Source organism: Onthophagus taurus, chromosome 2 (genome assembly GCF_036711975.1).
Source record: "Onthophagus taurus isolate NC chromosome 2, IU_Otau_3.0, whole genome shotgun sequence".
Classification (NCBI taxonomy): Eukaryota; Metazoa; Arthropoda; class Insecta; order Coleoptera; family Scarabaeidae; genus Onthophagus; species Onthophagus taurus.
In genome coordinates this window covers 9,385,233-9,397,369 of record NC_091967.1, presented here as the reverse complement: position 1 = coordinate 9,397,369, position 12,137 = coordinate 9,385,233, and the positions used below count along the sequence as shown (strand labels likewise).

The 12,137-nt window shown below is 29.8% G+C and overlaps 1 protein-coding gene across 4 annotated transcripts in view; it reads left to right on the top strand.

Moving 5' to 3' along the window:
* The first annotated feature begins 4,816 nt into the window (after nt 1-4,816).
* LOC111427293 (TOX high mobility group box family member 4-like) overlaps nt 4,817-12,137 on the top strand; it is a 103,873-nt gene continuing 96,552 nt past the window's right edge. For 3 of the 4 annotated variants that reach the window (XM_023062354.2, XM_071194127.1, XM_071194126.1), the window contains exon 1: nt 4,817-5,356. In XM_023062354.2, coding sequence (XP_022918122.2) covers nt 5,288-5,356 — 69 coding nt within the window. In that variant the 5' untranslated portion in view covers nt 4,817-5,287. The remainder of the gene's footprint in view (nt 5,357-12,137) is intronic. The other variant, XM_071194125.1, reaches the window with a different exon arrangement.

Here is a 12,137-nt window from a genome sequence, read left to right as displayed (position 1 = left end):
AGGTATAGTGTTTGTTCTACATAGTAACAGTGCTAGTGTAAAACTAGAACTAACACTACACTGAGTGTTACTGACTAGAGTGAAGTTCGAAGTACGTTCTAACGGGGTTTGTTATGTCGAGGTTTTACTGTAAGCCTTTTTTCTATCAATATTCGTTTTGCACGCATTAGGTATTTAAAGCAAGACCTGTATAAAACAATGTATAAATTAAAATATTAAAATATGGATTAAATGTTATAATGTAAATTTCGTAAATGGCCAAGTTATTAACTTTCCGTTTAATAATTAACCATTACAGGTTATTGCGAAATAATATTCCGCGAGCTTGCACTTGCTCTCACGAAATAACAAGATCGCACACACTTTCATATTGTACACACCTCGAACTCCCTCGGTGTTAATTTCACGACCTTTTGCTGAAAATGTCGCCCGCATTCAGCTGAAAACTTATAATAGAAGCCTTACGTTCCCGGTTTAATGACTTATTACTTTAGTAGAGAGAGAATGAGAGAGATGGGAGTCTAATTGGGGCGTGCAGTTTCGTAGTTCATTCGATAAGGATTGGGGAGGAGCGCGCGAGGTTCCCCCGCGGGACCAGATCGATATCGCCGGGAATAAATTTTCACTTGCCTCGAGACGGGCCGGCCCCGACGTTTTTTCTCCTCGCCCTCATTTCCGATTTGCATACGGTTAAAATTTAATAACCGCGGAAAAAGGCGATTACGTGCCCGCGCACGTACCGTAAATCATCTCTGTCGTGATTTATCTCTGGAAAATATCCTTAGGGCCCCCGCTAGCTTTTCGGTAGGATCGCTCTCTTTCTCGTTCAAACAAAACTATCCACTCGAAGAAGAACGGCTAATCGACTATCGAGTACCCTCACTCAATTACTAATATTCAGTTTTTCTTCGTTCTTTGAAAATTCAATATTTTAGACACAACATAAGATGATTTACTGAAATTCCAGATTAATTATTGATACAAGTTGAAATTAATTAAATCCATTATGTTGATTTATCAATTTGTGTTGGTTGGTTATGATTAAATTTAAGTTAGATTTGGTTCAATTTAATAGTAAATTGTCTCAAGGATGGATTTATTACGTTGGAACTTTGAACTGGACCTTTTAATGCAAACAAAAACAGAATTCAGCGTCTGTAACTGTTAAAAGAAAGATATATTTAATTGTTTTTAGAATGACGATAATATTTAAAACATGCGTTATTTCATCATCATCGAACATGTAAAACAAATTTATCCTTGAATTTCAAATCAACTTAATTTTGTGAGACATGAAATAACATAAACAAAACACAACACACATTTGATTACTCATTTTTCGATTTACATCCTTTAATGTTCCTAAGAATAGCTCAAATATAAAATAGTATAATATCTCAAATGTTGGATTTTATAAGATGTGAAAGAAAGATGCAAGGTGTATTATGTTATTTATTTGTGATACACAGCATATTGATGTTTTCGTTTCTGTATAAATGACCTCATTAGATAATTAATTCCATCAAATCATTACTCTGCAATTAAAACGGATGGAATAGGTTCATCAAAGCCAGGGACTGGTTTATTACCACAGCTATTCACCTACTCGATAGCTGGCCACAACAGCTACTATATACTATATTAAATTAATTTTATATCGTAGTTGTAATGATATATTTGTTTATTGTACATCGTTATGCAAATATTTGACAGGTTAAATAGCTTAAAATACTAATAGGAACATTAAAAAGTCAAATTCATTTTCTAAAAAATTTTCATATACGTAGTTTTGTTAAATTTCATATTTTTGACAATAGCGATTTGGTCACCAAATTTCTTATGATACCTGTGGAATCAACAACAATATTAATAAGATTATTACTCCAATTTGATGTCTTTGCGAGTGCAGCCAGACACACTTTTGATTTGCTCAGAACTAAAGGCAAGGATTTGAAATATTCATACCAAAAGTAAAAGCTTTTGAAGTAGTTTTTACCAAGCATATATGTAAACTTTAGGTATTGCACCGATTCTTAAATCGTTCAACCTAAGATTTAGTTTTTTAAATGAACTTAGGTTCATTCAAGAATTTCACATTGTAATGAATATTTCTCTCTGCTCTGGAATCTTTTAATAACCGAGTTGGTTTCACTCCAGAACTCAAGCAAGCTTTGGTGCAGCCCTATTTTTATGCTGTGTTTAAATATGTACAGGGTGTCCAAATTTCGATGGGTTTGCAGGGTATCTCAGTTATTATGAAAGGTAGAAAGTTACGGCTTTCGCGAACCTGAGCTACTTTTTTGTGAAACTTACAATGGCGCAAACCAAATTTTCATAGCCCTCTTGGTTTTTGATATACAGGGAGTGTTTCAAAATTTACGGTTTTCAGACACCTCCTGTATCTCGGCTATCCGGAAACGTAAAAACGGGTTCTAATAGATTTTTTCACGTAGAATCCAATGGTGCATGTAGAATTTTTCTAGTCATCATGGTTTTTGAGTTATAAAGAGTTAAGTATTTTAGAAGTTGAGTATTCAGTATTTGAGTTGTGTTTATAACTCAAAAACCGTGATGACTAGAAAAATTCTACGTGCACCATTGGATTCCACGTGAAAAAATCTATTAGAACCCGTTTTTACTTTTTTACTAAGTTTCCGGATAGCCAAGATACAGGAGGTGTCTGAAAATCGTAAATTTCAAACACTTCCTGTATATCAAGAGAAGAGGGCTATGAAAATTTGGTTTGCGCCATTGTAAGTTTCACAAAAAAGTAGCTCAGGTTCGCGAAAGCCGCAACTTTCTATCTTTCATAATAACTGAGATACCCTGCAATCCCATCGAAATTTGGAAACCCTGTACAGTGTTTTTAGGCAGATGGTGTGCATTTTGTTAGAATTAAACAGTCTGTTAGTGTTATATAAAAGTGCAAAATTAATGGTATGTGAATTGCAGTGTTTTTAGGCAGATGGTGTGCATTTTGTTAGAATTAAACAGTCTGTTAGTGTCATATAAAAGTGCAAAATTTTGTAGTGTGGACCATTCCTGTTATTTTCATATACTACGGCAGTGGATATATCGGGTTCTGCCACTTGTAATAATGAATAGCCTATATATCTTGGTTTTCTGCCATTGAAGCTAATTGACCGACCATCAGTTGCAGTTACGATGGGCTTAAAAAGAAAGCATCGTTGCTGTTGTAAATCTACCTGGTATTAACATATCGATCATAAAATATTTTGCTTGAGATGCTGATAAGCAAAATTACCCTTACACAACATTCTTTCACGCGACGATTGACGTTTCAAAAGAGAACTAACCTTACCTAACATTCTTTCATGGGATAATTGGCGTGTCAAAACAAAACTAACCGTGCTCAACATTCTTGCACGGTTTAATCGACATTACAAAAGAAAACTGACTTAGCCAATATGTGTTTTAATTGATTTTTAGAACTTAGAACACACAGATAAAGTTCCATCGATGAAATGCTTGGGTGCAAAATCACAGAATAAATATTTATATTATGAAATGATATCAATTGAAGTTGCACATTTGCATTAGCCCAGTAGAAAAGTATCAAGAGAAACAAACATTGCAACACAAAGACGAAAAGCTTAACTTGCAGGATATGTACTACCTGGAAGAAAGACGTCTTTGTGGTCCTCGCATACCAGATTAACTGTAAGCTAATAATTATGCGTAATGTAAAAATTGTGATAACTTCAATTCAGTTTTTTCTGTGTAATGTAAGAATGTTATGTCGAAAGTGATTTAATGCGTGGCAAAAACTCACCGGTAAAGCTATCTTTGCTAAAAAAGATGTTTCGATAGAAAATGTCTGCTTTAATCTTTTGTGTCTATTAAATAAAAAAGTTGTATTGATGAAGATCAACTCACTGATTTTATGTGTAAGCTTGTTTTTTGACCGACGGCGATAAATATTGACAGGGCAAAACCCGGATTTACAAGCTGATGATGTTCTTTTTTTGCCGCATAGTATCATATCGGGAGGACTAAACCCCAATTGGAAAATCAATAAAAAAAAGATCAGGCTGTCTAATGGCTTGTTTCTATATTCTGCTATCTCCAAACACAACGAGATATTGGCAAGTATATGCGCAGAAACGTTCTGAAAACTGTTGGAACTGCATTTTGAGCTTTTTTTTAATAAATTTTCATGAAGGAGTGTAGACCACTGGACTTATTTTAATTATGCGTACCCCTTCTCTACGAATAATGTATTTTATATGGAGGATAAATTAGCATCTTTATGTTGGGGAAAAAGTAATTTACGTAAATTATTCAACGTTTTCGATTAAGTGGATTATTAAATTTATTTATTAAAATTCGATTAATTTTAATATTTAGAATTTCTAATGAAATACACTAAGCACATTAAAATAAATAATAAACCATAAAACGTTAAGAATAGAGAAATTTCAACACGGTTATGAGCGAGTAGAGACATAAAAGAAAATGATTTAAAATTGCGTAATAAAAATCAATCAAAAATTAAATTAAAAACTTGAAAAAAAAACGTTGAGTAAATGACATGACAATTTCATTTTATAAGAGTGGAGCCCTTAAAAAGAAGTGGGCTTTCCCCCCTATTCAAGAGGGGTTCTTGTAAGGTAAGGTTTCTTCTGGAATATTATTTATTCGTTTTCCATAGATTTTTTGAGATTCGTGGCGGCGCGGGACCGTCTCAGTTTTAGTGGAACCTCGCGCACCCGGGTGGGGAACAAGGGGGCCCCGGAATGGTCGTGGCGGGAGGGGTCGGTCGCTCTGCGCTCCTCCGCGCCGCCTGCTACTCCGTCTCTCGCGTCCGTACCGTGATCACACGTAACGCACCGCGCGCCCGGAAACATGCTTAAACCGACCACGCGTCCGGAGGACTCCGCCGGTCACTAAAAAATAAAAAAAGCTCTTTTTAAAAAATTGTTGTTAAAAAAATTAATAAAAAGCAAAAAAACTGTGCCTGTGTGGATTTTTAATTAAAAACATCAATCATAGAGAATTACTGAAACTTGATCGTGACTGTGTGCTTTACTGAAAAAAAAAAAAAACGTGAAATAACAGCTGATACTCTGAAATATTCGTGAAGACAGTGAAGTGAAGAAGACAATCGAAATTGGATTCTTTTTTCAGTTTTTTAATATACTTAGTACTTTCGCCGAAACGGTTGATTTATTTTCTTCTTTTGCCCTGGACAACTTAAGCGAACACCCTGGAACATTTAAGGCCTGTGGTCGCGTCCATCAACACCCTCAACGGATTTTGTGAGAATATGGAGGCAACCTATTGCGTCGGGAACGATGTAGATGTTTGCAGGATGTTTGACCAATATTTATACAAGGTACCTAAAATGTTTATATTTTTCATAAAAAATATTAAATCATCAAAGCTTTTCATTCAAGTCGAACGGCCATAGTTAATCCTGAAAGTTTTTGAAATTTGTGCTGAAACGTTCAAATTTTTAGTTCGCGTTAACACCGCATGGTGGCGTTAAAATTAAATAATTTTCAACATTTTTTAACATGAATATATCATTATAATGTTTATGGTAAACGATTAAAGTTGAATTTATAATAAATATGCCAAACTCATAGATTGTTACCACCAATTTATAGCTTTATATTTTCTAAACTTATTTTATAGTTTGTTGCTTAACTTCCGCCCCATTTCATTGCTTACTAATTATTTAGTTCAAAACTGGTAAATATAAATTATTCATCGAGATTAAAGTTTTATTCTAACATTCATTATTAAAGTCATAAAATTCTCCCAACGTGGAAAATTTATTATTTATTAATTTGAATAAAATATGATAATTACCTTTTAGAAAGATGTTAAGAATGATTCGTGCCATTTTCACTTTATTCAATAAAGATATCGTTAATAAAATCTAGGAATGCTATAAAAATGGCATTTCCCATAAACATTCTATAAAGATTAAGCTTTAAAATAAAAGTAATTTCAAGATTAAATCTCAATTAAAAAGTATTGTATGGTATTAAACTTTAATAAAGTTTCATCCCTTAATCGTAATCGAAATTCCAATTCAATCAAAAATGTTTTTTGCAAACAAAAACATAACCTTTAAAGCTTTAATTTAAAAAACCATTCGTTTCATAACTCGTAAAAATAAATTCAGAATGATTTTTAAAAACTTATCAAAATTATCATAAAAAACCACTTTATATTCTCAATCAATGCAATGGGAAATGATTAAATCTTTAAATCTGCTTTATAATTTTTTAATTTATTCGTTATTCATTAAAAATATTTTCAATTTACCTTTCAAATCGTTTTCTTTATTAAATCTTTCAAGATGAATTAATTTGAAACTTTCTTATTTTTGTTGTTGTTTTTTTTAAGAGAAAGTTTTACGTTACATACAAATAATGGCACTAAATTATAAAATAAACTTGTACTTTTCTTTTCGATTAAAAACCTGTTAATTGCTTATTATTTAAGGTTGAATTAACACGCCGCGAAATTTAAATAACAATAAAAAAGGTACTCTCTCAAAAAGAAAAAAAAAATTCACGACAAAAAGCTTTGCAAGTTTTCCCTTCTTAAATTAAACGCCATCTGCGAACTAACCGAGTTAAAAATTGCACATGTCACCGGCCCAAATAACCCAAGTTTATGGATCATCACTGTTATTCAAAAGTAACTTTCTTTAAAAATTGTTTATATTAACATTTTTAGAAAGTTATTTCTTCATTTTGATAAACTTTTTTGATTAAATAATCAAAACGTGGGAAGTTATTTAAAGAAAATGGTCACGTATACATTTTATTCTTATCATTTCTTTATTTATTTACAGCTTTCTTATCTTGGTGATAATGTAATATGTTAATAGGACAGTTTCAGATAAAATATCTCATCCATTACATAGTTTTAAAATAGTGATTTCCGGGAACTAAACCAATAAACATTTCGTTTTATGTTAAGTGCTTAAAAAATTTAAAGTGCTATTGTGTTAAAAATACTATTCAAAAGGATGTAAATTTGGAATATAGACCGGTAAAAATAACGTACCATTTTTAAAACTTACCTTTCTTGTACCGGATAAAGTATTTTAGAATAAATTCCTTTCAAATAACGTTTTTCTAACTCTTTTATATCCGAGTCGTAAAAAGGAGCACTTTATATTCTGTATGTTTGGGTTTATTCTATATGTATTCAAATGGTTGAATGTAAATATTTGAATCGGTGCTATGATGTAGAGGAGGAGGAGGCTTTTTCTATGAGAATCATCGTAAAACGGATCGTGAATAAACGTACATTTCAAAATTTACGGCCACGTCGATATCTAGATACATTTTTATTGAATTTAAAACTATAAACTTTAAAATTAGGGGATTTCAAATTGTAAATCTAAATGAAATATCGATAAATTCATCGGACATTTTTTATAAATAAAAAACACTTTTTATTTCTCGCATTACATCATTGTGTATTTTATGTAAACTCGCAAAATAAATAAAATGTCCAAATGGGAAGAGTAATTATTTTGTTTGTTTGTATATCATACATTTTCTCTCGCTTATTTTATCTACTATAATTGTTATCAAATGTTGGTTGTTCATAAATAATATTATCTTTTAAAGCAAATTGTTAAAATGAAAATTAAAATGGTTTCTTTTAATATTACTTTTTACTGAATTTAGAGAAATAATTTAAATATGTTTTTAAAATCCATTAATAATAATTTATTTCTGCCTATAGTTGTTATTTTAATCTGACAAATGATTCGTTTAAACTTAATCTGAGATCTCCATTATTCAGGAACATCCTTATCATATTTTTAGAACGAATTAACAAAAACATCACCGCAATGTTATCATACGATTTGTTGTAAAATTTTTAATAAAATTTGTATCATAAAACGTTAATTTAAAGATTTGGAAGATATGTTTTATAAATTATGTCTTTATGATGCGTTTTTTTATTAATACCATTATCATCTACTGTTTTTAATTTTTGAGATAAAAAATATTTTGATGTCAAATGTGTTAAATTTGAAATCTTACGGATTTAAATTCGCTAAGTTGGTAATAATCATAGTTGAGTTATAAACGATTTCGGATAATGTTAAGTTGATTAATTACAAACAATTTTCATCCATCACATTTTCTCCTAGTACTTTTACATTTCGGGTTATACTAAAAATTTGTTATACAAAAATGTAGATTTAGTGAGTTTGAGATTTTATGGTTTATAACTAAAAATGTGGTGTAGTTAGAAAGAAATAGTTTCTGGATTATTTCTTTATGATGTATTATGAGCAATTTTTATCAATACAATTATCATCTACATCTTTTAATTTTTAAGATAAAAAAGATTGTTATTAAATGTGTCAAATTTGGAATATTTCGGATTAAAATTCGCTAAGTTGGTAATAATCATAGTTGAGTTATAAACGATTTTGGATAATGTTAAGTTGATTAATTACACACAATTTTCATCCATCACATTTTTTCCTAGTCCTTTTACATTTCGGATTATACTAAATATTTGTTATTCAAAAATACAGATTTAGTGAGTTTGAGATTTTATGGTTTATAACTAAAAATGTGGTGTAGTTAGAAAGAAATAGTTTCTGGATTATTTCTTTATGATGTATTATGAGCAATTTTTATCAATACAATTATCATCTACATCTTTTAATTTTTAAGATAAAAAAGATTGTTATTAAATGTGTCAAATTTGGAATATTTCGGATTAAAATTCGCTAAGTTGGTAATAATCATAGTTGAGTTATAAACGATTTTGGATAATGTTAAGTTGATTAATTACACACAATTTTCATCCATCACATTTTTTCCTAGTCCTTTTACATTTCGGATTATACTAAATATTTGTTATTCAAAAATACAGATTTAGTGAGTTTGAGATTTTATGGTTTATAACTAAAAATGTGGTGTAGTTAGAAAGAAATAGTTTCTGGATTATTTCTTTATGATGTATTATGAGCAATTTTTATCAATACAATTATCATCTACATCTTTTAATTTTTAAGATAAAAAAGATTGTTATTAAACGTGTCAAATTTGGAATATTTCGGATTAAAATTCGCTAAGTTGGTAATAATCATAGTTGAGTTATAAACGATTTTGGATAATGTTAAGTTGATTAATTACACACAATTTTCATCCATCACATTTTTTCCTAGTCCTTTTACATTTCGGATTATACTAAATATTTGTTATTCAAAAATATAGATTTAGTGAGTTTGAGATTTTATGGTTTATAACTAAAAATGTGGTGTAGTCAGAAAGAAATAGTTTCTGGATTATTTCTTTATGATGTATTATGAGCAATTTTTATCAATACAATTATCATCTACATCTTTTAATTTTTAAGATAAAAAAGATTGTTATTAAATGTGTCAAATTTGGAATATTTCGGATTAAAATTCGCTAAGTTGGTAATAATCATAGTTTGGTTATATACGATTTTGGATAATGTTAAATTAATTAATTACAAACAATTTTCATCCCTAACATTTTTCCCTAGCACTTTTAGATTTCGGGTTATAATAAAAGTTTGTTATTCAAAAATGTCTATTTAGTGAGTTTGGGATTTTATGGTTTATAACTAAAAATGTGGAATAGTTAGAAAGAAATAATTTCTGGATTATATCTTTATGATGTATTATGAACAATTTTTATTAATACAATTATCATCCACATCTTTTAATTTTTAAGCTAAAAAACATTGTTATTAAATGTGTCAAATTTTGAATATTTCGGATTTAAATTCGCTAAATTGGTCATAAATAATCATAGTTGGGTTATAAACGATAGTGGATTCTGTAAATATATTCTAAATTTTTCGCTAATTTTATCATTGCATTAGCGTTGGATATAAAAAAAAGTTGAGTACAGACCACTTTAGTTAATTAACTATGGTTTGTGGTGTGGCTTAAATACTAAACACCAGGATGAATGAACGTGGAAATTAAAACTTATGAAAGTTTGCTAATAATCTATTAAACAGCATCTATTCACCAACATAATCTAACTTAGCCTTTGCCTTGTTAAAATCAATAAGAATGAACAAAATTGAAATGTGGCATAAAAATATTCACCTTGAGCTTCTAAATAAAGCTGTAATTATTTAAGAAAAACTTTATTTCACTGGTTTTAGCCAAAATACCTTTTAGAAATTATGAGAAATGGTGTTACACTATTAGAACATACACTGGCTTGTTAATTGCTTGAAAAAATGTCACCCCACTTTCCACGTCAAAACAAGTCTAGAAAACTGGATTCAGATCATTATTCTATACAGTAATGTGGATTTAAATTCCTTTTTCACGAATACAACTAATAAACTTTTGATAGTTTACGGTTAATGAGAATTATAAAACTTGCGCAATCTTTATTTACGAGAAATAATTGATGAATAATAAAAAAGTATTCAAATTAAAACTCAAATTAAAGGTAAAACCATCTATTTTAAGAGAAACCAAAATAACATAAGATTAATGATGGAATTTCCCAGAATAAATTTTCAAATCAAGCGTATCATTACCGTTAAAATTAGAAATTCTTACTTTTTTATTTATGAGAAATTAATTCATTATTTATAGCACAAATTAATATTTAAAGTTGTTGTTTAACAATGACATTTATTAGAAAACATTCAAAATGGATATGTTATTGCCTTTATTTTTGCATAATGGAAATTTATTTAAAAAAATATTTATGTTAAATTAATGGTATAAACATCAATTTTAAGATAAACTAACGACCTAGAACGTTCCAGAAATGTTTGAAAATGGTATCTCATGTTAAAAGTAAAGTCATCTATTTTAAGATAAACCAATAACAACATGGGCTTAATCATCGAATTTGCCAAATAAAATAACTTAAAGTGATATATTTTTGACATTTTGAGGTTAATGGAAAATTAAAAATATCATTATTTGTGGAAATGAATTCTTAAATCATCAATAAGATGAGAAAATCAATACAATTGTTATCTTAATTGTGCCCGTTGAAGTAAATAACTATTACTTCTCGTATTTCTTTCTATATCATCATCCTCTTTTACCTGAGAGGATTCCGGAGGCATATTAGAGTAATACGAGTGATCGATATGACATATACAGTTTCAAGAGTATCATTAAGTTGTCCTACTTTTCAGACAAAACCTTCAAAGTGTATTTGTACAGTTTTCACTCAATTTGTTCATATCATAAAGACCAGAGAAAAATATCAGAAGTTTTTATTCTTCCTTTTTTTTTCAAGTCTTTGGTATAAATAGAGGTAAGCTTTTTTTGACCAATTTGTCACACGATCAAAAAGTTTTTGTTTTTATCTTAATTTCAATCTCGTTATGGAATACATAGAAATGAATACGTTGCACGAAATACTTGGTTAACTTCTTATCTAACTTATTATTTGTGTTTTGCCCTCCTAAGCAATCAGAGTAAGGGATCAAATATTTAACTTTAGCTGATAGTTATTTAGTAATCTAAAATATAAAGCCAGTGTTATCATTTCAAAAATATGAAAGTAATAAAATTTACTTTTAACAAACACGACCCAATTTCCTGAGTGCGAAGCTGTTTTATATCATGTAAGATTGTCTAGATATCGCAGATATTTGCATAGATGTTTTGTGGAAGTTGCTTTAAATAGTCATTTTTTCTAAATAAAATTTTTATTCAATTAACTAAATAATGCGTTTCGCTTGAATACATTCATAGGTGTATCTATTGGAATACAATAATTACGTTCGTATTATTATTACTGTTGTATTATCGCATAACCATTAGTCTGTAATGCGCTATTGAGCGCATACGGGCATTTCATTCGAAATCCTGTATCACATTCACTATGTTCGATTATAATATAAATTATAAAGCCATTAAGTTCGTGAACCTCGTTCCCACAAAATAATAGCCAGTTAATGAAATGTTCCGGTAAATAAACGACCTTATTTGCATTGAATCGTATACGCCGGGGTATTACTGTTAACGAAGCAACTGATACAATTATTTGATAAGACGAGGAGGTTCTGATGGCGAGGCCCTCTTTTCGTCGAGCTTATTAACTACCGACTCTCCATTGCGGGAGGGGTTCTTGTGGGAGAAAGGGAGACGTGGTGGGACAAGG